Raw genomic sequence first — 27,523 nt, forward strand, 5'->3', positions numbered from 1 at the left:
CATTTGCCACTTTAGAACCTTGTGCACTTGAGAAGATAATGTCTGTGGTTTCTTTATTTATTCATACAAAGGTTGGCGTTATTGATTCCAGAAAGACTGTTTTATATCGTTAGTAGAGCTATTTTGTATCACCTACTTTAAATTTTCAAATTTATTATGGGTAGAAACACTCGCTTTTGGCATCAAGCTCAGCAAAGTATTGGGTTGCTCAGGCAACAGATGTTGAGCTCTCAATTCAACGCTCTTTCTCCTTCTATGCCTTCGAGTTAGCCTTCCTCGTGGCTGACACGAAAGGTGCATCATATGTTTTAGCAGCTTGGCGAACATGCACAAATGAAACATTTTGTCCAGTCACAATTCTCTTCATAGTTGGGGCTTTAGTATCAGTGAGTCTTTCAAATATCAAGGACATCTTTCGAAGAAACTTAATAGTATTAGCTTCAATAGGCCTTCGGACTTACACGGGTAGGTGAGCATAGCAGAATGAGGCATCGCATAATGACCTTGTGGCGGCATGTCGCGAACAGAAATGACAACAACAGAGGCTTTAATAGAGAATTCTAGGTTACTGAAAAGAATGGTCTTTATGGTGTTCTCAGTGGTGATAACAACATTAGCTAAGTACACATTAACTTCATGCCCATTCAACGGTGAAAATAGTGTTTTGAAGATCCATCTTGCATAAATGAAAAATGGGGATCAGTTAATCCATAATTTTATATTATGTTTCGCACTTTCAAAAATGTGAAAATAGAATAACATAATTGCATAACATTGAATATTTATCAGAACTTCAAATTCTAATTTGATTATAGTTTATGTTGTTATTACATTACAATCATGACTAATCAAAAATGAAAAGAGAAATCTTCTCCAGCGGAGTTGCCAGAAATCTGTGGGCTTTGAAAATTTTGGCCGCTTCCTAGAGACTGTATTTGTTTTAGTTTTGTTTGTTGAGAGAGCGCTTTAGAGTGTCGATTTTTCAGAAGATAGATTGGATTGTAGATATAACACTACTCAGATATTTCGCCCTCATTTTGTGAGGACTTTTTGATTTGGGGCTCAAGGTTTCCCATAGACGAAAACCCTTATGGTTAATTACCCCTCGTTATTGATTAAGGCTAGTCAATAATAATTGAATATTAAGCATATAATAGTAACATGCGTAAGATTTAAGTTGTAGAATTCATCACTTGAAGCTAAAAACAGATAGTGAGGGAATGAAGATGGAACCAGATGATCTCATGATTTTGTCATCCCAAATCGTCGTGGTCCTTGATCTACTTAGTCAGAAGAGACAGTCGACCCAACCTGATAGAAGAATTCTTGTCAGCAGCCATGAACTACGTTGTCCAAGAGATCCTTATAGATCTTGGGTAGATATTTATCTAATAAGATAAATTTAAGTCAACATTAACTAACAGAAGATTTTAAGTCAATCAATTATGTTCTTATGATTCACAACTCAAAGGGTAGAAAACAATTGAGGAACATACAGGTTGCGACCGTGACCGTAATATAATGTCATTTGGGGGCAGCCATACGGTCAGAAGGCTCTAGTCATAATCGTTATTTTGTAGTGTCACTTAGCGGTAAAAGAACGTGAATAGAGGACTCAGGTCACATCATTACTTTTAATGCAATTACTTTGATTATGAATATATTGATACATATACGACTCTCTTTGTGAGCTGAAGTAAATCAGAAGTTTGTCACCATCGACAAATTGTTGCGGAGAGTAGATGAAATTTGCTTTTAGCATTTACGTGATTGAAATTTAATTTAAATTTCAGTTGATTATTTTGAAAATCCTGATTTAAAAGTTTCACCAATCTGATTGAAATCTTAGATCAACACATTCATTATTGAGGAATTAGACATTCAAAACATTATTTAAAGTAAGCCATTTAATAGACTTTTAGGGTATAAATCCCATCGCCTTCAATCTTTATACAAAGAAGAATCGGAATAAGTGATTTGAACTTGTAAATTTTTATTTTAGAATTTAGATATAAATTAAGGTTTTGGACATTTATTAAGGTTTAATAGACTTGTCAACTCCAGTCCTTACGAGGAAGAAAATCGAATTAATTAGGTAGGATTTACAACCTTATCCTATAGAGAATGTGGTCTGATTAGCTTGCGCAACATTCTCGAATCTAATATTTGAACGTTCTTTACTTTGGTTGGAGCACATGCGAGCATTTGATATATATATATATATATATATATTTATTCGAAATTTTGTTATACAAAACTTTGAGATGTTGCATAGTTAATTCATGAATATCTTTACTATTTATAACTTGAAAGTATTCAAATTGTTATTCATATGTCTTAAAGCACTTGCACAAATTTCAAAACCTTGCATTTGACTTTAAGAACTAACTTTGAAATCTAGGTTTGAACATTTCTTATCATTTAGAACTTGACATATTTAAATAAATATTATGGTTTTTAGCTTTAAATAGTATTCTTCTGTTCGCTAGCAGGAGTATTGTAAATTTGGTGGCGATTAATTTTAAATTTTAACAAAACTGTACATTTGAATTTTTTGTCACCCCAAAGAACTTATGTTCGAAGAGACAATTTTAAATTAATTTTCAAAATCTAGGAGTCTGAGTTTAAAGAGCTCTTTTAAAATATATGAGCTTTAAATTTTGAAATTCAAATTTTAATATTTTTAAGCCCTGAAAGTTTATATTTTAAAAATCTTAAGAGCAAAAATTTTTAAAAGCTCGTATCTCCGACATTTTAAACTCTTAAGAGTCTAAATTTTAAATGCTCAAATTTCAAATACAACAACAACAACAAAGCCTTAATCCCACTACGTGGGATCGGCTACATGAATCTTTTTTCTCCATTGCGTCCTATTTAGTGTCACATTTTCATTTAGTTCTAGTAAATTAAGATCATTTTTTAAACAATAAGTCCAAGTCTTCCTATGTCTACCTCTGCCTTTCTTAACACGAGTCGAATCTACAACATCTACTCTCCTAATCGGAGCATCAGATGGTCGATGTTAAATGTAACAAAACCATCTAAAGATGACTTTCTCTAATTTTTCTGTCCCAGGAGCTACACCAACCCTATCACAGCTATATTAATTTCAAACTTTGTCTTTAGGTGCAAAACCACTCATCCACCTAATCATTTTCATCTCGGCAACACTTAATTATTATTATGCTTCTCTTTTAAAGGCCAACATTCAGCTCCATAGAGCATTGCAGGTCTCACCACCGTCTTATAAAATTTTCCTTTTAGTCTAAGCGGTATTTTTATATCACACAAAAGGTCTGAAGCATTCCTCCACTTCAACCAACCAACTCGAATTCTACTATTAACATCCCCATCTATATCACCATCGTTTTGAACAACGGACCCAAGATATTTAAATCGTTCATACATTTTAATAATTTGATCACCCAAAGTCACAGTTCTGTCACTAGAGCTACTGCTACTAAAATTACATTCCATGTATTCAGTTTTAGTTCTACTTAAATGAAGGCCTTTAGACTCCAATGTAAACCTCCATAAATCAAGTTTTTCCTAAGCTTTTTCTCTCGTTTTATCCAAGAGAAGGATATCATCAGCAAAAAGAATACACCATGGTACATCCTCCTATAGATGTCCTGTAAGACCATCCATAAGTAAAGCAAAAAGATATGGGATTAAAGCCGATCCTTGATGTAATCCAACAAAAATAGGAAAATATTTGGTCTATCCTCCTTCAGTTTGAACAAGTAAGAGCTCTAGTATACATATCTTTAATGACTTGAATACAAGTCATATCAACACCTTTCTTCTCAAGAACTCTCCAAAGGATATCTCTTGGAACCTTATCGTAAGTTTTTTCTAAATCAATAAAAATCAAATATAGATTCTCCTTATTATCTCTGAAATTTTCCATCAAACCTCTCAATAAATGTACAGCTTCCATAGTAGACTTGCCCGACATAAATCCAAATTGATTATGAGAAATCTTTATAATGTGTCTTAACTTATGTTCAATTACCCTCTCTCATAACTTTAAAGTATGACACATCAACTTAATTCCTCTATAATTTGCACTCTTGTCCCTTTATTCTTAAAAATAGGGACCAAAATACTTTTCCTCCACTCCTCAGACATCTTTTTTAGTTTTTAAAGTAATATTAAAGAGTTTATTAAGCCAAGAAACTCCTAAATATTTCCACACTTCAATTGGGATATCATCCGATCCTACAGACTTTCCACCTTTGGTTTTCTTTAAAGCCTCATCAACTTCTTTTTTACTAATGCGATGGTAAAAATGAAACATTTTATTATTATTCACGATATTAAAATCACTAAGGTCGATTGTAATTTAAGAAACTTCATTAAAAAGTTTATCAAAATATTTCACCCATCTATGTTAAATATCTTTTTCTAAGAAAAGTACATTTTGATTTCATCTTTAATACACTTTACTTGAGTTAAATCTTTACTTTTCTTTTCTCTTTGTTTTGCTAGTTTATACATATATTTTTCACCCTCCTTAATATCTAATCTATTATAAAAATCATAAAAGCAGAATTTTTAGCGTCGCAGATTGTTCTTTTAGACTCTCTGCAACTAGTCAACTTCTTAGCGTCAAATAGTTCACATTTTATTATTATTATTTTATAAATTTCAAAAATCCAAGATTTTAATTAGGTACAAGTCTAAACCACTCAAAAATACGACAGTCTCCCGAAGTCAACCCTCGTTAAGGGGCATGAGAAAATGACAACATTTCTAGTTATCTCAAAAGACTGGCTGGTTAGTGTCATGAGACACTGCGACTAGGGAACAAAAAGAGCATTTAACTTGTGATCTCAAAAGATGTGGCAAACCTTCAATATACCTGCAGAAAGTGTTAAGTTACAAATTAATATACTCATTTTGGCAGCCTTCCGGCTTCAACCCCAGCTAAGGAGCATGAGGAAGTGCCAACCTGCTCAGCTATCTCAAAAGAATCAATGGTTAGTGCATTATGACACTACAGTCAGGAAGCAAAATCATAGTTTTTAACCCACGATCTCAAAAGACGCAACAAAGGAGCAAAATTGAACATTTAATTTGTGATCTCAAAAGATGCAACTAACCTTCAATACATTTACAGAAAAAGTTGGGTTATAAATAAATCATCCTCATTTTAAAAATAATTCTTCAGACGAGTTTGTGATTTCCCCGCCTAATGGACACTGTGCTCTCCTCAAATGAAGGTTTTCTCAAATGTCCCAATATACCTTTCGAGTGAAGCGACAATGATCACGATCAACAATGACAATGGAATGAAAATACAATACACATCTTATTTATGTTGTCCCTTTAATTTTATATATATTTACTACAACACAGAACAATACTAATTAAAATAAATGAACCGTAAAAATGGGCAAGACTCGGGTTGTCCACGGGTTTTGGCTCAAGCTAAGGATTGAACAGGGATCATTCATGTTTCGATTTCACACAAAAAATGAAAAGTAAAAGGCAATAAAGTTTGGATCGCATGCACAGAGGAAGGAAAAGGAGGGCTCGGACGTGAAACGAAGGTAAGAGTCTTTGTTCATGTGGCTTCTCAAAGGGATCGAGCGATGCAAAGAGCTAGGGCAAAGAGAAGATCGTGTGAAGGCTTCCGATGTCAAGCTAGGGCACAATGAAAGAAGGTTGTGTGACAAGGAGGCAAAAGAGGAAGGTCGCATAGGTGAAGGGCTTTGTGTGTGCAGAGACACTATCTGCAGTTTCAGTGAGGAAGAAGGAATAGAGGTTTCGTTCAATTGGGAAGAAGAGGAAGGCTTGGGATTTTGCGACTCAATTTCGCGAGAAGAAGAAGCAAGTGTAGGGTTTGGTCGCATGCACACAAGAAGAAAAACAACAAGGAAAACAGAGCAAAAAATAAATAAAACGAAGTGAAAGAGTAAGATAAGAATGAGACTTACGGCAAATGGAGATGACAATGTTGGCATAGGGTTTCGACGGTTGAGGTGAACCGCGAAGGAAATTAAAAATCGCAAAGGCTCGAGCAGAATTTTTGTGCAACTTCCAATGGACATAACGAACGATGCGATTAGAATCAATGAGCCGAGAGGTTTGGTTCATGCTTTTGTAACTGAAGCGAACGAGGGGAACTGTTATCCCATTCGAGCGGGCTCTAAGGGGCGGGAGTAAATAAATCTTTAAGTTAATTAATTTACTTTTAACTAATATAACTTATTTCCCTTTTTTATATTTCTCCCTCTTTTTTAGTTTTCATTCTTACGGTCAACACAATGCATGTAATTATCCTCTCTTTTTTAACAATTTCCACGCTGTTCTCATGCTTGCACGTCTCCGACTGTTCGAGTTATGTTGGGGGGTATTTTTGGACCATGTTGGCCAATGTTTATGCTGTATCAGAACCTAATTTTAATGTGAAATACTCTTGCCGTAATTTTCAAAGTATTGGCATGTCAGGGGTGTCAGAACCACGTCAGTGCCGGAAACTAACACGAAAGGCATTTAGAAATTTTTGTGCTTCGTAGCTTCAGATATTAATAAAAGCAACGAGGATTTGTCAAGAGTTTTTTGAAGAAAATAGGCCAAATTTTCAAAAACCATCGTTTGTTATTGCTTATCATTTTTTAGGGCCCGACTATCGTATCCTTTTTAGTACGAAGTAAAGATTAATTTAAATTCCATATAAATAAAATCAAATATAATGGGAGCTGGGCTTAAAAATTGTCTTACTTCTCTTGATTGTAAAGGTCCCTATTGATGCGAACTTTGCTGGAAACATCTTTAGGAATCTTCTCCGAAAGGTACTTCATAGATCCCCACAAAGGTGGATTCCTGTAAAGAACCAGTATATCACCAAACTTGGTAAAAAGATGTTATAATTAGAATGTGAGGCAACCCAGTCGCATAATTGACAATACAATATTTATTTGATTTTTGAGTGATCATGATTTGGTTTCAGCTTCCAAATATAGTTTTCACTGTTTGAAACAATGAAAAAAGGCTTTTTTCCTCTTCTTTTAATGTTTTCTTTTCCCAATTTTCAATGAGGTATAAAATTATTGACAAAAGTTGTCAGTTTAAGATCCTGACATATCAATACTTAAAGCAAAGGTTTTCTGTAAATACAAGATCCATTGTCAAAATCTACAAAAATATTATCTACATCTAAATATAAACGCTATCCATGCAATAATTTTGGTATTTCATGCATGAAGAAAACTTGTCAACTCTTTGCAGAAGGTTATTAAAATGAAGCTTGTCAATTTAGCTTCTTTGTGACAAGAGAATGCCACCATAAGAAAAATGAAGAGCCAAAAAGGTAATTACTACTAAATATCTATTGGAAAAGTAAAAAAAAAATCTATTGGGAAACTGGTGAAGCTTATTTGTTAGTCTAAGTGGAAAAAAAGGAAAGTTAAGATGAAAACCTTGATATCGGGGGTGTCGAGTGGAAGGCTTCACAGGCTTTTTTGCTTTCTTTTAGAAACTCATCTGCCGCTTGCAAAGAAGCTACAGCCAATCCATGGGATTTCTCTGTGTTCCCCTCATCAAGGATCAGTCCATGATAATAATATGCTGCAGCCTGGTTAGGTAGAGAGGAAGTGTAAATGCCAAATTTTATTAAGAAAAAAGGAAATTTACTTATGCAGCATACAATTCTTATGTATTTACATATCTCACACCTAAACTTTGATATTTACATAGATAGCGCTTTGGTGCTTTAACCCTCTGCAAGAAAATGTGTATTTCAATTATAAAAGGTGATAATAATACTATTTTTGATGTGATATTAAAGATTTGCGTACTATGTGTGTAAATATGAAAGTTCAGGTGTGAGATATGCAAGTTGACTTTATTAATTAATGAAATAAGGAAAGATTACAACAAGGTTCTAAAACTTGCTTAGGAGCTCAAAATCATACGTGGAGTTTAGCTATGGTTTCTTATTAATATATTTCATTTATTTTGTAATTTATTTTAGAATTATTAATGTCAACATATTTAATTAAAAAAAAAAAGATGAAGGCAAATATGACTTGGGGAATGTATACTTTTCGGTCTCCTAAAGAAAAAAATTATGAGGAAAAATTATATTATTTTACTAGAAAAAGAACCATCTTTAGAATTAATTGACTCCTAGTATTATAACCTACCCAAAAACCAGATAATATTGCACTCACGTCGGATTTTGTTGTCTTATAATAATAATTCTGATGTTAAATACGATTTATTTAGTAATAATAAGCAGACCTTTGCTTCATTGTGTTTCCACTCAATAAAGAGACGATGTTTCTGCACCCAACCATCAACAACAGGAAGTTGCGTGATGTGATCCTGGGCCTGCATAGAGAAAGAATTCAACAGTTCATGAAAGCATGTTAAATAGAATAATTCATTATAGTTCAACGTATAAAGCTTCACATGAAAATTACTGATACCGGAGTTAACCCAAACCACCATTGGAAAAATAAATATTATTACTAAAAGCAAATAGACAGTTACAATCAATGCACTTGAAAGTAAAAATACAATAACACGAAGCTCGGAAATCTGAAATAGTAACACACAACACAAAGACTTAACTAAGGAAGATCTCGGGTAGTGGTGTTTGGCGGGTAGGGGTTTGGACAGCGAAGGAACAACGACTAGGGGCGGTTCTAGGCGGTGGAAACATCAGCAAGCATGAGAGAAGGTGGTTCCGGCGGCTAGGACAGCGACAATGAAGCACAGGGAATGGTCTTGGTTAGCTGGAACGACAATGGCAGTGTCGGGGAAGTGCGGGACTGGCAGCGAGGCTGCGGGGGGCGAGGGGCTTACAAAATTGTGGCAACGAGGCAAAAGGCTTGCAGAAGGTGGTGGGTAGGGGTGCAAATAAGTTGAGTTGAGCTCGAGCTAGGTTCGTTTGGCAAACAGTGACCTCGAGCTTGAGCGAACTTGAATGGTGAGCATGAGCGAGATTCATATTAATAGCAATCAGCTCACGAGCCGGCTCACAAGCTTGAACTAAAAACTCTACTTTTATAGGAACTCGCCAAAGAAGGTGTTGGTGGCCAGAGGAAGCACCGGAAAATACGTCGAAATGGCTAGTGGTAGGCTAATTGAGCTGGCTCACGAGCCAACAAGCCAAGCCGTGACAAGCTCGTGGCTTGATATGCTTGTTAACGAGCCGAGATCGAGCCTGGCTCGGCTCATTTGAACCCCTAGTTACAAGCGGTTGGGACAGCAGTAGGCAGCAAAGTGATGGGCTTATGAAGTTGTGATAGCGAGGTAGAAGGTTGGGAGAAGTTGGAGTGAAGGTTGCGGGGGCTGGGACAGCAGCAGGGGTATTAGGGGAATGATTTTGGATGGTTGGCCGTGAGCAGGCAGCAGTTAAGAAAGCAAGAACTGCAGAAAGACAGTCAGGAGCTAGCTGTTGGGGCAGCCATTGCGAGTAGGAAGGTGTGGTAGCGAAGCGGAAGGGATATGGATGAGTTGGAGAAGGATAACACCACGGCCAGAGCACCACTCAACCTTGAAGGAGAGTCTTCACCTCGTAACGCATACAGTTGGAACACCGCGCGCCCAATATAGACCTTAAAGGGAAAACTTGGACTTCAACAGCTGTCCTGACATAAAACACGAAGTAAAATGACCAAAAACACGAAAATAATATATTTATAGACCTCAATCCAAATATGAGGGAAGTCCACATGAAGGAAGTGTCGACCAACCCTCTTGGACTGAAGCAAGCAGTAATCTTCAATGGTACTGTAGCAGGGATTGCAGACAGCTCCATACGAAACGGCTCCCTGCGGTACTGTAGCTCGAATCAGTCCATTGCAGCTGAACATGCGAAACACTTCGGGGTCCCTACGGCAATTCCCGCATCAATTAAGGAAGCCAAAAATTAGCACTAAGAAGCCAATTTCAAGGAGATAACAAGATTCAAATATATTGCACTAGTGACTGCCCTAAATATGGCACATAATAATTCAGAAAAACTTTCGTACTGGATGTCGTGAGGCATCGTGCATGGCCACAGCCATATCTTACAAACAAGTCAAACGGATATAAAGAAGAAATTATCCGCTGAGGCAAAAGCCAAACATTTGTTATGTCAGAAGATAAGATGGGCTCATGAAGAATTTCAGTCAATAGAGATTTTCTCTGAAAGAGTTGCGATCTTAAAATAAAATACAAAAGTTGTTCAAAACTTTCAAAATGCTTAAAGAGGATAGTAAGAGACTAGAACTATATAAAGCAGAATGCTTGAGAAGACAGCATTCAAGCTAAGGCCAACAAAACAGACATTCAAGTGAAGTACATGTCACTTTTCCTACGATAACATACTAGCATATGGCAACAACAACAGAGAAGGTATAAATCTTTTTAGAATCTAAAATGCTAAACAATTTGAATGGTATTGAGGCGCTGGTGAGAAATCTAGCTTTCAATTGCATTAAGAACTTTATTTTTTGGGACTTAGGAAGGGATCTAGAGTTAGATAGGGGAATAAATAATAGTGAAAAAAAAGTATTAATATGCATTGGAAGATTCACTTGACTAAGCATGAATCTTGACCAAAAATAGCAAATTGTTAATCATTTTTTTCTCAAATTAAATTTTGGATCATCCAAACTCTATTTTCAACAAACGTATATTTGAAAAAAAACATTATAAAGTGTCAAACCAATGACACCAAAAGCACATTAATTCTAAAACAAATGATACGGTATCAAATACTTAAAAGTATAGTTAAAAATTTCATGGCATCATCTGAGGAACCAAATGATTTTTGAAATTTCTTGCTTGTAGGAAAAATGAGTGTATAAATAAGAAGAATTCAATAAGCTCAAACTAGCGCAAATTGGGTGTAATTATGATCTTAAATCCCTAAAGAAGCTTATATGATCAAGGGGATCAATGCAAGCCATTTGATAGAATGTTTGGAGATTTTAGGGATTGAAAATGGAAAAAATATAAATAGACTCCTGCATATTAAATAAACTCTCATTTTAGATATTAAGGGGACTATAGATTGAACATGGGTCACAAACTTAAAAAACCTTAAAGGTCTGCCTAATGATCGCCGCCAATGACAGTCTTTGTCTGATTACAGTTTTCCGGCCACCATCACCTTCTAATGAAGGTCAATGCTCGTCATCAACAACAAGATTGATAAAAGATATCAACACCAATATCGATGCTGACGCATGCCATCATCATCAAAGTCAATGCATGTCATTGACACTAACGTCAATGCATATCACCATGAATAAAACCGATGCACACAATTAACACCAAAGGCAATGTATGATATCTTGCAAATAAGGTCAATGCATATCGAAAGAAACACCGATGTAAACCATCACCAATAAGACTGATGCACGTCATCGACATCGACCTTGATTATTGTCATCATCAATGATGCATACCGTAAAATCAACGCCTAAGGCCAAAATCAATCTTGACACTTGTCATTGCAAACAAGAATGATGCACGTCATCGACAACAATGTAAATGACATCCATCACAAACAAGATCAACGCCTGCAATTGACATAAGCCTCAATACCCACCCCTGTCAATAAGGTCGTCATTCGTCATCGCCATCAAATCCAATGACCAATAATGAGTCCAGCGCCAACGCCTGAAGTAAATGCTAAAACTTATGTTCATCTTCTTGATCAATGTCCTCCCTTCATGTAACAAGAAAGATTAAACATGCCATCAACAAATTCTAGAAAAAACTTGAATGCTCTAAGGCTCATCTAACATTCATCATAAAATCATCCTTCACAATTCTTGTTTATTACATTGTATTAAAGCCTTCTTCAATTATGAAAAAACATATCATTTAAAATTTATGACTCACATTAGTATACTCATTTTAACTAAGTTGAAGCCCATGGTATTTTTCTTTTCTAAATTTCTATATTAAAAATTTTTTTATGGATCATATGAATTGCTCCACTTATTTGTGTGTATGTAGGATTTTCATGCAATGCTAAAATAGAAAAGAACCAAAATTGATCTTCTAACTATTTGTGAGCTACGATTTTAGTATCGAACTATCTAAAAAACCTAATTTAGTTAACAGAATCTTTTAACAAGGTCTCAAATAGTCATGTCAATTAAACTAATGAAAATTAAAGTTAATAGAGATAGAAATGAGCATTATAAGAAAATAAATTTTCTTCTTAATTCTTTAGTAAATCTACCTTCTTATTTTCTTTATTTCTTGTATATAGCAACTGATTAAACCAAGATAAAAAATATCAAACAAAATTATTTATTGCAAAATTTCTCTCTCATGTTATACATAAAATTAGTTGTTGTACAAAAGTACATAAAATAACTAAAAATAGTTTAAAAAATAATTAGGAAATTAGATTACTAAAAATATTGAAGAAGAAAATATATCAAAAATATCAGTATTTTTAACACAATTAACTTCAATTTTTGTTACCTTAGATGGCAAATCTATTTGGTTAATATTTAAAGAGTTTAAGAGATTGAATATACCTTTTACATAGTAAAATGACCCCTCATAATTAGTCGAGGGATCATTTTGATACTTTCTCAATGGTAAAATAATAAACTCTCTTTAATGTTATATATATTCTAGCACATAACAAGCATTATAACATGATCATAAAAATTTTTGAATTATTCAATAGCAATCAATGTTTCAATCATTAGAGATAAACATAGCAAACAAAAAAAATGCAAAATAAAAGTTTTAAACAATGAAAATTACAACATTCAGTTAAAAAATCAATAAAATAAATAATTATTAATTCATATCTCTACTGGATAATTTTATGATATAATGCTTGTCTTAGAATATGTTAGGGAGAAGTTTCTAAGCTAAAAAAGAGATGATCATGACAAATTTCAAGATTCACAATGACATCTAAACATCACATAGAGAAACCTTGATTTAAGTCAAGAGAGGATCAAAGGGTCTCAAATTTTTCATTAAATGTGAAAAAGGCATTGTTTTGAAGTTGAAAATGTTTACAAAAATATACTTTACAAGAAGTAGAGTTGAAGCATACACAATGGTACCTGAATGAGGTTTTATGTTCCATTATTTAGAATTTATAATGGAGATATTTTGACAATGGTTGGTCTGTGAATTAGAAGCGAGTTTCCTAGAGGAGTCCCGTTTAACTAGTTGGAACTTTGAGTTTTAAGGATTTTTTTTATTATTTTCTCATATTGAATTGTGGGGGCAAGTTTAATACCCTTAATTTCTTGATTCCTATGAAGAGAGGAAACACACCTTTATGGTGTCATGCCAGTTATGGATCCTCGCCACATTTAAGAAACAAAAGCCACTTAAAATTTCATGTAGAGAGAGAGAGGAGTGCTTGACTGTAGAGAGATGTAAGAGATTTAAATCGACTTCACTTTGATTACAGTTCACACTAATACACTCTTAAAGTAGCATTATAAAGCTCCTATTTAAAGGCATAAGCTAGCCATTAAAATAACACCTACAATAAAGCAAAATATTTAACAACCTAAAAGTAGAAACATCTTTCACAATTACAACAGATATTGTTTCTAATCATGATAAGATACTAAACATCAAATAAAACATTAGAATGCCGAATACAACAAAGTATCAGGGATTATGCAATCTCATATTAAATGTCCTAGAATTCCTTAAAACTTCCATAAGCTAATTTCAGCCAAAATTTTCTTCCATGCCAATCTATTCATTCTTTCTTCATCTCGATGCATAAAATTGCTTGATTCCTCCATGATTGGATAGTTATCAAGCCCTTCGAACCCCTTCTTCCTCCTTGAAGTTAACTAGAGTAATTATGTTGGCAGGAGATATTTCTTTGTTTTAGAATTAAACTTAGGTGCATTTAAGGTTGGATCAATATCCACTAATGTATACTAAGATACTCTTAAAGTGGACAGGCAAGCGGCATGCATCCATAGGTGATGATTCATGAATTTTCTCAATAAGAAATGCAACAATTATGCTAGATCTATGCATCAAATATACTTAGATACTTAGAGGAAAGAAATAGATCTCTTTCCGTAAGAAGGAAAAACCCACAGCTAACTATAAGAAAAAAGTTGAAGGTCCAACTACTGAGGAGTAAGACTCTAGATTATAGTCATAATTGCAAAAAAAATTATGGCATAAGCTCAAGAATTATTAGAATTAAAGACTTTCAGCACCGGCAAGTTCCTACTAACATAGAACTTACTACTTGTCTAATAATCTTTATCCAAAACATAAGTTCTATACTCAAACTTGGCTGAAATTCAAGAAGAATGGCAACTCATTTTTTATAATTAGGCAGAATAAAGCTAAAATGGGAACAAAAGATGAATTTGATTATGAAGAACCAGGCAAATACCTGCTGCCAGCATTTGACCATCTCACAAGCTAACCTTCTTTTCACTGCTAATGTGGCCTTGGGACTATCAATTGCCAAACCAAGTTGAAGATCAACTCCCTGCAGAACAAAGAGAAACTGTTAAAATAAGGTCTGAACGACTTTGTCAGAAATTTCCAACTGCATCAACGGATCCACATATAAATATGAGAAAATTATTATTATTATTGAAATCAAAGAATGCATTCATAACACAGAAAAAATATAAGAGGACAAACAGAGCTTGTAAAAAAGAAAACAGGGAAATAAAGAGAAAGGATAGATTATTTTAATATAAAATTAACTAGGAGATGAAAAGCAATTAAAAAAAAAACTACTGATATGCATCAACTCCTTTTAAACTTGTAACTGTCTTTTTTTTTCATAAACACAAAGTACTGTAGTTAACACAGTAGAGAGGACTATGAAGAAATGTTAAGACACCATTCTCAAAATCATTAGTCTTCTCACAACGAAGTACAATTGAAGTCAGCTTTATAAATACTACATAAATTTTTGGCATGTTACATTCTGATATGCCCCTTTTTCTTCATAATCATTTATCATTAATTCTATGAGCCTAAATCACCTAAGCCTATTAGTATTATCACGTTTTCAATAGGTGCTATAATGCTACTTTTATTTTTTTACTAATATAATCACTTCTCATTCTATTTTTCAAGTTTTACCACATGCATAATCTCTTTTTCATCACACTAAACTTAGACAACAACAAAAAAATTATCACACACACTTGATATATATATAACATAATCTTTGTGTTATAGCTTTATTTATTTACCTTATTTACCTCAAACACTCCATAATATTTTTTTTAGAATAATACCCATGACACACTTCTATTTTATCAACCCATAGCTTTAACTCTAAAAAAAAATTCTTAACAATACCTCATACTTTGGTTTATACATCCAAATACTTGAACTTATCAAGGCTTGGTTTCACTAAATTACAGCAATGTTACCGATTTCAAATCCATTATAGTAACATATAATGTACTTAAATAAATAGTCTGTTACTTCTAAAGCCCTATCTTTTAAAAGTTCATTTCTTTTGTCTAACATGTATAGAAGCATCGCATACAAACCTCACAATAACAAATAGGATGCAGGAAGATACATGAGTTTGATTATCCGTTTAAAAACATCTAACAAAGCCTCATTAGTGAGCAATGAAGAAGGCAACACCCAAATAAGCAATTACAAACTTATATAAAGTAAAACCTTAACATTAATGAATCTAAATAGTTGATATGCTTATAAAAATTAAATTCAACTAAATTTAGCTAAACCGAAAACTCAGAAAAAATCCTTATTATTGTTAACACAACATCATACAATACAGCAGCATATTGTGCTTCAATATCATGAATAGTCAATTAGAATAGCCAATAGCCTCAAATAAAATCTTAATCAAATGCACCGTTAATTTAAATGATGTTGAAGGACAATCTGCATCTTAGTTTTGAAGGCCGTCGGCCTCGAACTGTAGTTTCGGGATACAATCATATTAATTACAAAATCTTTACTAGCATATTTCAATCTTACAGATTACAAAATGAGAGTCTGTATGGTAGGTTTTTATCTATCATACAACAATATTTGATACCAACATCTACAGTTTTATGATGGTTTTCATATATACCTCAACAGATTAAAAAAAATAAAGATATTAAATTAATGATTCCTAAGAACCTTAGCTTTGAACTGTCTTTCGAAAATTGTTGAAAATTTGATCTTATTTAGGGTCCTATTGGTAAAAAGAGAATATTGAAGAAGTCTAGAGGTTTATTTGTAAAATGTGCAATACCCTATTTAAGCCCATATTATGAATGTACAGATTAGATTTTTGAGCAATTATTTCTTCTTGATATCAGAGACAAACCTACCACCTCATGTCGTCGTCTTCCTGCCTCCGACATCCCGTCTGATCGCAACTGTCTCATAGGTTTCAGACACAAAGGTGCGATTGCGAGTTGCCTTCCCAATCACGATTGTCTCACAGGGTTTGGTCATGAAGGTGCGATCGAGAGTCGCCTTCCCAACAAGCTTTGATTGCAGCTGTCTCGCAAGGTTCGGTCACTAAGGTGCGATCGCAAGTCACCTTCCAAGCAAGCTTTGATTGCAACTGTCTCGCAGGATTTGGTCACCAAGGTCATGTTGGGGTGCAAACCTGTAGATGATGAGGATCTCAATCTTGAGGGTGAAGTAGATCAAGATCAGGTCAAGAAGAGAGAGGAAATCGCGTGCGATCTAGAATTGGATCCTTGTGATTGAGCATGTAACGACAAGAAGATGATGCAAGAGGTAAAGGATTGGGAGCTAGCATAAAGATCTTGATCGGAATCATAAAGGGAGCTAGCATCTAGAAGGGAGCCACTACCTCAGCACATGCTCTGATGCAAATGAAGCTAGATCCCTCTCCTATGGATCTGAAGCTTGATGGAAACCATATATCTTGAGTTGGGTGCATCCGGATCGAGGTTGTTCTAGTAAAGAAGACACTAGAAGAATATCTGACGGGAGTCAAGGCTGAGTCAAATGGTGACATTAATGAAGGGGATGAGTGGAGGACCACAAGTCTTACTTTACAAATAACTTCTCAACTCAATGGTTCCATCAATTGCCTCATCAGTAAATGGCATTCGAAAGGTGAGAGAAATCTGAACAATGCTGAAGAGAATTAATGTTGGGACAGAGAACGACGTGAAGGTGTTCTAGATTCAACATGAGATAGAAGTAACGGTAAAAGGTTATAAATCGATTCAAGAATAAGTCATAGAATTTGGGCAGTTGTGGGCAGATCTTGATCACTTGTCACTGATGTCGAGTTGTGGCGATCTGGAGTGCAAGAAAGGAGAGATCTTTATACATATGAGGACTATGCAGATTCTGACTCATCTAAACCCGACCTTTGATTAGATAAGATCGACTCGGGCGACTATCCCTTCACTAGATAAGGCCATTGCTGCAATGATACAGGAGCAGAGTCGCATGAAGCTACATTCTGGGTCAAGTGAACTTTCGGGTGCGCGATCAGCATTGGCCGACTCGAGCTCAAGTATGATAGATGTCTATGGGGAGACTCGCAAGTGCTACAATCATGGTGAAGTAGCAAGATCTATCCTAGGCCACCTAAGGAGAGAGAGGCTGGTGGACGTGGATAGGGTGGAGGCCGTGGTCGTGGTGATTAAAAAGGTGGAAAAAGGGGCCTATTGAGCAAATCTAATGGTAGCAGAGCAGGGAAGGATATGTGTTGTTTTTACCAATAAGAATCATGAGTGTTTGAACTTGTTAAAGATGAAGCAGAAAGCAGCAAGAGACGGGGTTGAGGATGGTTCAACCCAGTCGTGTCACTTGTGTTCATTCTGACAAAGATATTTGCAATACACATTCTCGTCTCTATTTCCAAACAGGACCATCATAATAGAGTAGATTATGGTGCATCTTGACATATGATAAGTACTATTAGAGAGTACTTTTTTTATACTCCCCTAGCAGTACTAGAGAGCATCCTGACTGTTGATGGTACAGTGCAGTATGTAGTTTGTAAAGGTACAGTGAGGGGTACTAATTATATGATTTTCTCTAATGTTTGCATGCTTCTTCTTTTCTTGTAAACCTTTCAGCCATTAATGTCGTTATTTTTCAACTAAAATGTGTTGTTTATTTTGATATCTCTAAGGTGATCTTCCAAAAAAGAGGGACAGGCCAGACACTTGAATCTGGAATGTGGCATAGTAAACTCTGGTACTTGGATCAAGTGGGGATGGACTCAGCCCTGAAATTTACGGTCTGGGAAGAGTCTAGAGAATGTGTTGTTGCTACATCACACACGCATGAGACACCCTTATTTTAATTTATTGAGACGGTTGTATCATTCTTTATATGAAAAGGCAAATAAGCAAAAGCTTGTTTGTGATCCTTGTGAGTTTGGCAAGCTTACTAGGAGCTCTTATATCAATTCTAGGAATAGTTCTTGTGTTTTGACTTGATCCATTTTGATGTTTAGAAATCTTTCTCTACAAGTTCTATGAATAGTTATCGATAGTTTGTGACATTTATTGATTATTTTCTCAAGTTACTTGATCATATTTGATGAAAAATAAACGTGATGTGTTTGCTTGCTTTAAAAACTTCCATAAGACAATCCAAACACAATATGATGCAGTATTAAAAGTATTAAGCTCTAATAATGGGACAGTGTATACCAACAAAACATTTGAAAATACTTGTCAGCCCTAGGCATACAGCATCAAACCAAGTTCACATACACCGACACAAGTGATATAGCAAAGATGAAGAATAAACGCCTCTAGAGGTTACCATAAGCATGACAATCACAATAAATGTCCCAAAGCACTTATAGGGGCAAATAATTTTGACAACTTCTCAATTGATCAATATAATTTCATCGAAAGTGTTGGATTGGAAGTCTCATTGTCAGATGTTCAAAGAGATAAAAATGGAATCCTCCGATTAAAGGTATTTGGATGTCTATATTTTGTGAAGGAAAACAGATCATCAGTAGGGAAGCTGGATCGTAGAGTTGTGAAATATGTGTTCATAGGTTATTCTGCTATCCAGAAGATGTGTCTGCAAGAGCCTTATAGAGAAGAAATTGTTTGTGAGCATGGATGTGTCATTTAGAGAATTTAAACCGTACTGCACCCAGGAGGTGGCCTCACCCTTCGGTGAATCGCCAGATGGTGGAGATATGAGGCAAGCCTAGGTGAGTAGCAATAGTGAGAAAGTGGTACACATGAGAGCAATGTCTTGTCCTATGATGTATGAGGAATCTGTTAAGGAACAGGGAAATGAGAGTGAACCCGGAGGTGGTGGAATTCAGGCTAAAGGTGAGCTAAGGGTGTATACACATAGAAGGAAGCAAAATGAGGGAACGATGTCTACAATGCCACCTGTGTCGGCTAGTTCCTTGTCCAAGTATTCCTTGACTCTCGAGAAACCTACACAATTTGCCTCCAACTCAAAACTCGCAGGTGATATTATTCTTCCTTCTCCTAAATCCCCCCCCCCCCCCCCCCCCCCCCCCCCAAGCTTTGAGGAGGATCTCTCTTCGCCATGCGGGACAACCTCCCAATCGTTTTGGGTATGAGCATGACATTGTTAACTTTATTTTATATTCAAACATATCACATTTATATTGAGCATTAATTGCTTCTTTGGAAATTGTTTCTATACCCAAGTGTTGGCAGGTTGCTAAGAAGGATCTCAAATGGAAAGTAGCTATGCATTAAGAACTTAGGGCTCTCGACAAAATTCGAACATGTGAGATAGTGCCACAATTAGCGGGGAAAAAACAGTTGGGTGTAAATAGATCTTCACAGTAAAGTAAACTCCAGAATGAAAGGTGGAGCGGTGGAAGACATTACTGGTGGCGAAAGGTTACAGTCAGATATATGGCATTGATTTTGATGAAATTTTTGCATCAGTAGTAAGATGAGCATAGTGAGGACACTAGTTTATCTTACAATGAATGGTGGGTGGAGGTTACAACAACTCAATGTGAAGAATGCATTTTTTCATGGTGAGTTACTAAAGGAAGTATATATGAAAATACCATTAGGATTCAGTATAGTCTAGACAGTGGGTAAGGTGTGTATGCTCAGAAAGTCACTGCATGGCTTGAAGCAGTCTCCTCAAGCCTAGTTTGACAAGTATAGAAAGACTATAATGGGCATGTGATATCAGCAGAGCAATGTAGACCATACGTTGTTCTTTCGACAACAACAAGGTCACACCACTATACTTGTTGTGTATGTTGATGACACCATTGTCACTAATGAATGTGTGGTAAAGATTGTCCAACTGAAGGTAGGATTGGCAATGAATATGGGGTGAATGATCTTGGATAGTTCGAATACTTTCTTGGAATTAAAGTGGCTCGTGGACTTGAGAGGATGGTTTTATCCCAAAGAAAGTATTAGATCTCCTCACAGTAACAAACATGCTAGGGTGCAAACTTACAGTCTCTTCAATCGACTAGAAGGCCAAGTTTAATGCATAGGCAACGGAATCGGTTGATCTTGATAGGTACCAGATTGGTTAATCGTCTAATCTATTTGTGTCACACTCGACCCGGCATCTCTTTTGCAATGAGTGTGGTGAGTTAATACATGCATGATCCAAAGAAGGGTCATATGGATGTAGTGTATCAGATTCTGAGGTACCTGAAAAATGCACTAGAGAAGAGGTTGAACTTCAGGAAGAATGGGCATGACAAATGAAGGGTTTTGTGATGTTGGCTGGGAAAGTTATGCAGATGACAAAAGATTCACCTCAGAATACTACATGTTCGTAGGGGACAACTTGATCTCTTGGAAGAGCAAGAAATAGTGTGTAGTAGCGAGGTCAACAATAGAGGCACGGTACAAGGCCATGGCCTTAGAAGTTACCGAGATGATTTGGCTGAGAGCCTTGTTGGTCGAGCTCAAGGTGAACCAAAGAACACAAATGAAGTTGTGGTGCGGCAACAAGTCAACAATCAGCATTGCCAAAAACTAGGTGCAACACGATAAAACCAAGCATGTGGATATTGATAAATTCTTCATCAAGGAAAAGCTGATTAACGGGCTACGGAGCCAAGTCATGTACCACTGAAGAACAAGTGGCTAACTGCCTCACTAAAAGACTTGGTTCATTAGATTTGTCTAGGTTATGTGACAAGATGGGCTTAGTGGATATCTTTTGCCCATCTTGAGGGGGACTGTTGAGAATTGGACCTTATTTAGGGTTTTTTGGTAAAAAGAGTATTAAAGAAGTTTATGGGTTTATTTATAAAACATTGTAATACCCTATTTAAGCTCATGTTATGAATGCATATTAGATATTTTAGCAATTATTTCTTCTAAAATCTAGGTCAATGACCATACTCCAATTATAAAGTTAGGCATGCAAATTAATTCTTTTTCGATTTGAATAATTTCTTGTATAAGAAATATGAAATGTTATTTAAAGAAGTTAGATGATTGCACAAATAGTAATCTTAACCAATGACTTTTTGCACCTATATAACTTGAGAGGTAGCCATAATACCCAAGGGTCTTGACTAAGGAACCAAATACATCAGAAACTAAAATTAACGAGTTCCTTATCTTAACTGATAGCTGGAGTCCATTGTTATTTTCATGCAAGCAAACAAAGCAAGCATAAACCTGAAGCTCGTACTAAAATCAATCTTGAATGTATTCCAATAGTTTAACTCTAATGTTAGCTTTTCAAGTAACTACAATGAAGTGCTGAGATATTTTAAGAATAACATTCTGAACTGGTTTACAAATTTCTAATCATCAAAAGAAATTAAACAGGTTATAGAATGTTTGAATAATATGACTAATTCACAAGTCGCTTCACAATTAATATCCTCCATTTCAAAGTAATTTAGAACTAAAATCATGAATAAAAGATAATTTGAAAGCTTTATTTTGGGCTGTGAAGCAACAAAAAATTCCAGGCCCAATTTCCTGTCCTGTTGTAGCATCCAGCTAAAATTGAGTGCCATGCTATAAAAAATGAGATAATAACCAAAATAGTCATCTGAATATTTGTGAGGATGGGGCCATTTTAATCTCAAACTATAAAAAGGTCAAGTTTAATCTCTTAAACATTTAAAATATGAGTCAAAATGAACCCGCCATTAAGAGTAATGGAAATTGAAGTTGTAGTTAAAGAGTGGTGTTAAAATAAGGGTAGTTTTAAAATATTACATTTTAAATTTTATGCAAACCTAATAAAAAACTTTTTTTGTAGGAAACTTATCAATAATAATTATTAAAATTTATATATTTAATATATATTAATTTCATCACAATGTATCTAAAATAATGTATGAGATAATGAAAATATTCCAAATCAATCATATCCCAAATAATTTTATGAAATATTCAAAATGGAAATTCCTAAAATATCCTCAATGTTAATACCATCAATCAACTTTTACTTTATTTCCCTTAATTTTAATGGCAAGGCTATTTTAGCTCATATTTTAAGAGTCCAAGGAATTATAAAGTTCGGGACTAAAATGGCACCACACAAATGGGTGGGAAATTATTTTGGTTCTATTCTCTTTCAAAACTGAATTGAAATTTCATCCCAACTTAAGAAACAAAAAGGTTGCAATCAAGAGACTAAAAATTAGGTATCAAGCTACATTTAATTATCTATGATACATATTTCACAACTTGCAAAGCATGCCACTAAATGAGCCATGTCCCTTTAGTTTCCATCGTTGCTTAATGATTTCACATATCATGATGACTAAAGGTACCCTACAATGTTTAGATCTATCATGGGAGGAAGATATATTTCATGACCAATTTTTTAAACAAATATGAAATTAATTTCCAATCAGTGACAGAATCCTGTTTCTTGTGTATTCTGGTTCAAACTATGAATGACCACTCTATCTATGTTTCTCATGTAAATTTTTTTATTTGAATATCTGCATAGTATTGCAATTGCCTTCTTTCCGAGTGCATACATGTCCTCCTCCTAAAGAACGCCCTCATAAAGACCTAAAGATAAACACTAATCTTTATTTTTACTTCAACGTGTATCTATAGGAGAAATGCAACATAATCCATTTTCACTTACCTCGTCGTTAGATATCAAAGTTAATATTTTTCAGCATCAAAATTGGTCAAGAATTTATTTTTTTGATAAATGAGATTATTTCCATCTAATGCTAACAAAAACAACCATTAGCAAATGATTTAATTCATTATTAAACAAAAACAAGAGAGTTTTGGCAGATTGCAGACGCGATGTAATTTATAGGTGAACTTTAAACAGCTGACGAATGACATTTACCTGAGCCAATGCTTGCATGCAGAGAGCTCGCAGCTTTCCTTCTGCTAGGTCTATAGGCAGATCCCTCCTATGTTATATGGCAGTAGCAAAAAAGTTACGGAATTTACAAAATTGAAACATAAATTAAAACAATGGCAAAACATATGCCATCCCACACTTCATACTAAATGAATTCTTCACAAATAAATAAATTCAAATAATTTAAAACTATAGAACTAGCTAGTGATGATATCTCTAACCTTTTTTCGAGAGGGATCTGTGCAAGCACATGCTGGGCAGCAAATTCCAAATAACCAGCAGCCCTCAACAGAATTTCAATTGCTGCACGTCTACTCTCTATGATGTGAGAACAACGAATCAGAAAATGCTGGTGGTGCCAAAGTGTCAGAGAAATATTAAAACTTTTACAAAATAGTCATTTGGCGGGGGGTCGTCATTTTAGTCTCATAGTCTATAAAGTACCAATTTAGTTCCCGTACTCTTTCATATGGGTTGAAAAAATCTCCATGGAGTACTATTTTTAGCCCCAATTTAAAGATTTTGGAAATTAATTGCCACGTTTATAGACTCAGAGACTAAAATGGCTCCACGTAAACAGTCATGGGACTATTTTGGCACTTTACTCATTTCTCTTTACATAAAAGTAGCTTATTTATATTGAACCGACAAGCTAAATGAGTGGTTGTAAGATATATTTAGCTTCCTGCAACAAAATATTGCCATAACAAATGTAACAGTAAATATACGGTACACACCTTCAGAAGTTCTTGCCTGAGAAACATCAACAGGTGCTTTAGGAAGAAGTAAAAGGTTGGCCTCAGAAAGGCATAGTGTAGCCATTAAGTGAAGGATGGATAATATCTCATAGGAAACATCTGACATGGCTGTTTCCTGTACAAGCAAAAAATCAGTATCAGTGATCAAAATGGTTCCTTTATTAAAATAAAAAAAGCTTAAACCCCATAAAATCATCATAACAAAGATAGCTTGTTCCACCTCCGCATCATCTTCCTGATTGATCCATACAAACTGCACCTTATATTTGAGCTCACTTCCTGTAATTTACAGATCATTTAACTGTCAGGGGCTGGAAACAATATGACCAGTAGTATAAGTGCAATAATGAAATTACCATCAATTGCCAACCCCAGTAGGACTGGCAAATAGTCTTCAAGAGCCTGCAAAAGGTCAGCTATTGTAGAACCTCCTGCAATTATCAAAAACATAATAAACTTTCTCGTAAATTAGAGAATTAAAACAGAAAATTCATTGTAGAAGGCAGCATGCCATGTTGTGTAGCAGTTTTCCGAAAATGTTTTGTCTCAATCGGTGCTTCCTGTGCAGCCATGACAACTACTCGAGTTTTCAGAGCTGATAGCTGCTCTATCAAACCAGTTGATATGCTATCACTAAGAGGCTGATAAAAATCAATACTTTTGGGAATTCGCAATCCGGGCACATATACAGCCACCTCCCCAAGCTTTCCAGGTCTTCTTCTATACCCAACTGCATCTTTCGGGGTAGATATAAAGCAACCCATATTCCTTAAACTCCTTGAAGTAACTTAACTTGAAATACAATAAACCAAAGAAAAAAAAATTAATTAGCATGTGATAATTTTAAAGTGGGATTATCAGAAGAAATCATATGAAACAAAGAAAGGGGAGCAGATTTGAGCACAATACAAAAGAAAATTTTGATATAAACAATAAGTGATTTAGGAAGATGGATACACCGCTTCTGAAGGTTTTCTACAGATATACAAAATAGAGAAGCAAATAGGTAACAAATACAGAGAATAATACCAATTTTATTACTAAGACATAAAACCCAGGGAAGGCTGTATACAAGTATTTAGAATGAATCAGATCAATGATAGAACCAAACGCCATCAATGAAACAGCTGGTCCTCAGAAAGATCACATGCGGCAAAAAGTGAATCAACTACTGTAGTGGAAGGAATAATGGCCAACCAACAAAGCAGGGTGTGAGTCACGGGCTTAGCTTTACAAGTAAAAAGTCCACAAGATTCAACGAATCTACCAAAATCAAAATACCATAAATTTATATACTAAAATCCAGCAGGCTCGATCTTCACCTATTCCTCTCCTACGAGAAGCCACGGAGCCTTCAATGCTGCCAAGGATTTCGGCAAAGAAGAACAATCCACCATCGAACAAAATCGAAAACGAGAAGCGCATATTTAATATATGATTAGTACATTTCAACAAAAATTCTATCCAATATGATCTTAAACATTCAACTAATCGCTACAAAAGTCGGAGAAAATCTCCAAGAGGGTAACTCTTGAAACAAAAACAGGCCAAAACAAGCAAGACAGATTAAGACTATAAATTGCAAAGTTTCCATCAAAATCCAATTGAACAATTTGTTTTCAAATCCAACTTCCATGCAAAAACCTGAACACGACAAATCGCGACACCCAGATGCCAGAATCGCATCTGGGAAAGAATCAAGCAACATGAATTCAATAAATCAAGCACATAAAAACAAGAAGGAAGTACGAAGATTCTTTACACTGGAACGTTATCCGAGGAGATCGACTCGAGACGGCTGATCACCGTCCCGAAATCTCCTTCTACTCCAGTTCAATCGATCCTGAATCCCCAGCAGAGAGCCTTGACGAAAGAGCGATTTCTCGCGACTTCGATAAACAACGGCGAGATCTGAGAGAGAGAAGCGCCCTAGCTGGAGACGAAGATACTTTGACACTTGGCATCGCCTGAATAGTTTCGAAAAGAGACCTTTTTAACGAAGATTCTGCAAATGGCCGCTGTTGGTTCACTGGCTGCTCTCGTTTCTTCTCCCTTGACTAAAAGGCCTCCATAATACTGTTGATTTTTTTGTCAGTTAATAAACAGGTTTTAATTATAATAATAATACTAATACTTAAAAAATATTTGATTGATATAACCATGGAATCTCCTGAATGAGTGGATTTATATGAAGTCCCGTCTTATATGCATATATATTTTCATGCATTTATTTATTTATTTATTGAGGTAAATAATAAATAGTTTGAAGATTATTTTTTTTTCAATGATAATAGTCTTAGAAGTACTTCAAATTATACAAAACAGCTTAGTATGTTTGTTGAGAGTATAGGGTTTCAACTAAGAAAAATTATTATCTTCGGACTCCGGATGTTGAGATACATTTAGAGTCCAATGAATCACCTCCATGTAGAGCTGACAAGAAAAAAAAAACTTTTTTTTCTTGTAATCTGACCCGATAACACAAGGAATATTCCTCCGGTGCTATTTCACTTTATTCAGGTGTTATTGTGGTTGTATTGATGTGTTATTGTGTTATTATAGCATGGAGAATATTCCCAAAACACAATAATGCATAAATATCTTCACAATAACACTTGAATGATGCAGAATAATATAAGAGGAATATTCCCGTATGTTAAAACGATTTTCTTAATATTTTTTTTGTTTCCAGCACGTGGCGTGATTTCATTGGACTACGAACATATCTCTACGTTCAGAGTCCGGACGTAATATTTGTTCTTCAACTAAATGGTCTCAGGTGCAAGGCCTAACATATGGAATGTCGTTCAAATATCCTTAAAAAAAAATAAATCAATAAGGATTTACATACATACCAATCAATTCTTATGTATTTACATATCTTACATTTAATCATAATTTATGATGTAAAAAAGCAAAGTTTAAAGGTTAGACACACAAATACATAGGAATTGGGTGGTATGTATATAAATGCCCCAACGAAAAACTACTTTAAATTTAAAAAGTAGTCAAGTTAAATGGTATTTAATTGTCTTGCTTTTATGATGCAAAACAAAGGGATTAATTAAAATAATAATATTTTTTATACCAAATATGTATTGTATATGGTATCTGAAAATATCACTTTTTAATAGTGTTCTCCGTATAATAATAAATAAATGAACTCGTTTATTTAAGCCTTGTGGCTTGAATTAATAAAATGAATGACAAGATGTTGACCAATGGATGAGGTTTTCGTGTGATGTTCATCTAATTTAGCAACGTCAGCTTGCGAAACCAGCCTAAGAAATAATGATGTTAGGGAGAAAAGCTAGGCATCAATAGTTGTTGGCATCTCTCATAATCGAACAACAGGAGAACAAGATAACTATAAAAAATATTGGGATATAGATTGTTGGTAAGGATCTTCTTTCACAGGTCATAGGACTTGGGAGTGATGGTCATAGGACTCTTATATGTATGTGTGTGTGTGTGTGTGTGTGTGTGTGTGTGTGTGTGTGTGTGTGTGTGTGTGT

General features: G+C 35.0%; 1 protein-coding gene across 1 annotated transcript in view; it reads right to left on the reverse strand.

Moving 5' to 3' along the window:
• Positions 1-26,070, reverse strand: part of LOC110033869 — a 35,646-nt gene extending 9,576 nt beyond the window's left edge. Inside the window, exons 1-11 of the mRNA XM_020738012.1 lie at positions 25,771-26,070; positions 24,520-24,800; positions 24,365-24,439; positions 24,229-24,287; positions 23,988-24,123; positions 23,472-23,568; positions 23,233-23,299; positions 14,366-14,464; positions 8,251-8,340; positions 7,428-7,582; positions 6,730-6,831 (exon numbers count right to left, since the gene is read on the reverse strand). Coding sequence (XP_020593671.1) covers positions 6,730-6,831; positions 7,428-7,582; positions 8,251-8,340; positions 14,366-14,464; positions 23,233-23,299; positions 23,472-23,568; positions 23,988-24,123; positions 24,229-24,287; positions 24,365-24,439; positions 24,520-24,772 — 1,133 coding nt within the window. The 5' untranslated portion in view covers positions 24,773-24,800; positions 25,771-26,070. The remainder of the gene's footprint in view (positions 1-6,729; positions 6,832-7,427; positions 7,583-8,250; positions 8,341-14,365; positions 14,465-23,232; positions 23,300-23,471; positions 23,569-23,987; positions 24,124-24,228; positions 24,288-24,364; positions 24,440-24,519; positions 24,801-25,770) is intronic.
• Positions 26,071-27,523: the final 1,453 nt, after the last annotated feature.

Source organism: Phalaenopsis equestris, unplaced genomic scaffold, assembly GCF_001263595.1.
Source record: "Phalaenopsis equestris unplaced genomic scaffold, ASM126359v1 Scaffold001307, whole genome shotgun sequence".
Lineage (NCBI taxonomy): Eukaryota > Viridiplantae > Streptophyta > Magnoliopsida > Asparagales > Orchidaceae > Phalaenopsis > Phalaenopsis equestris.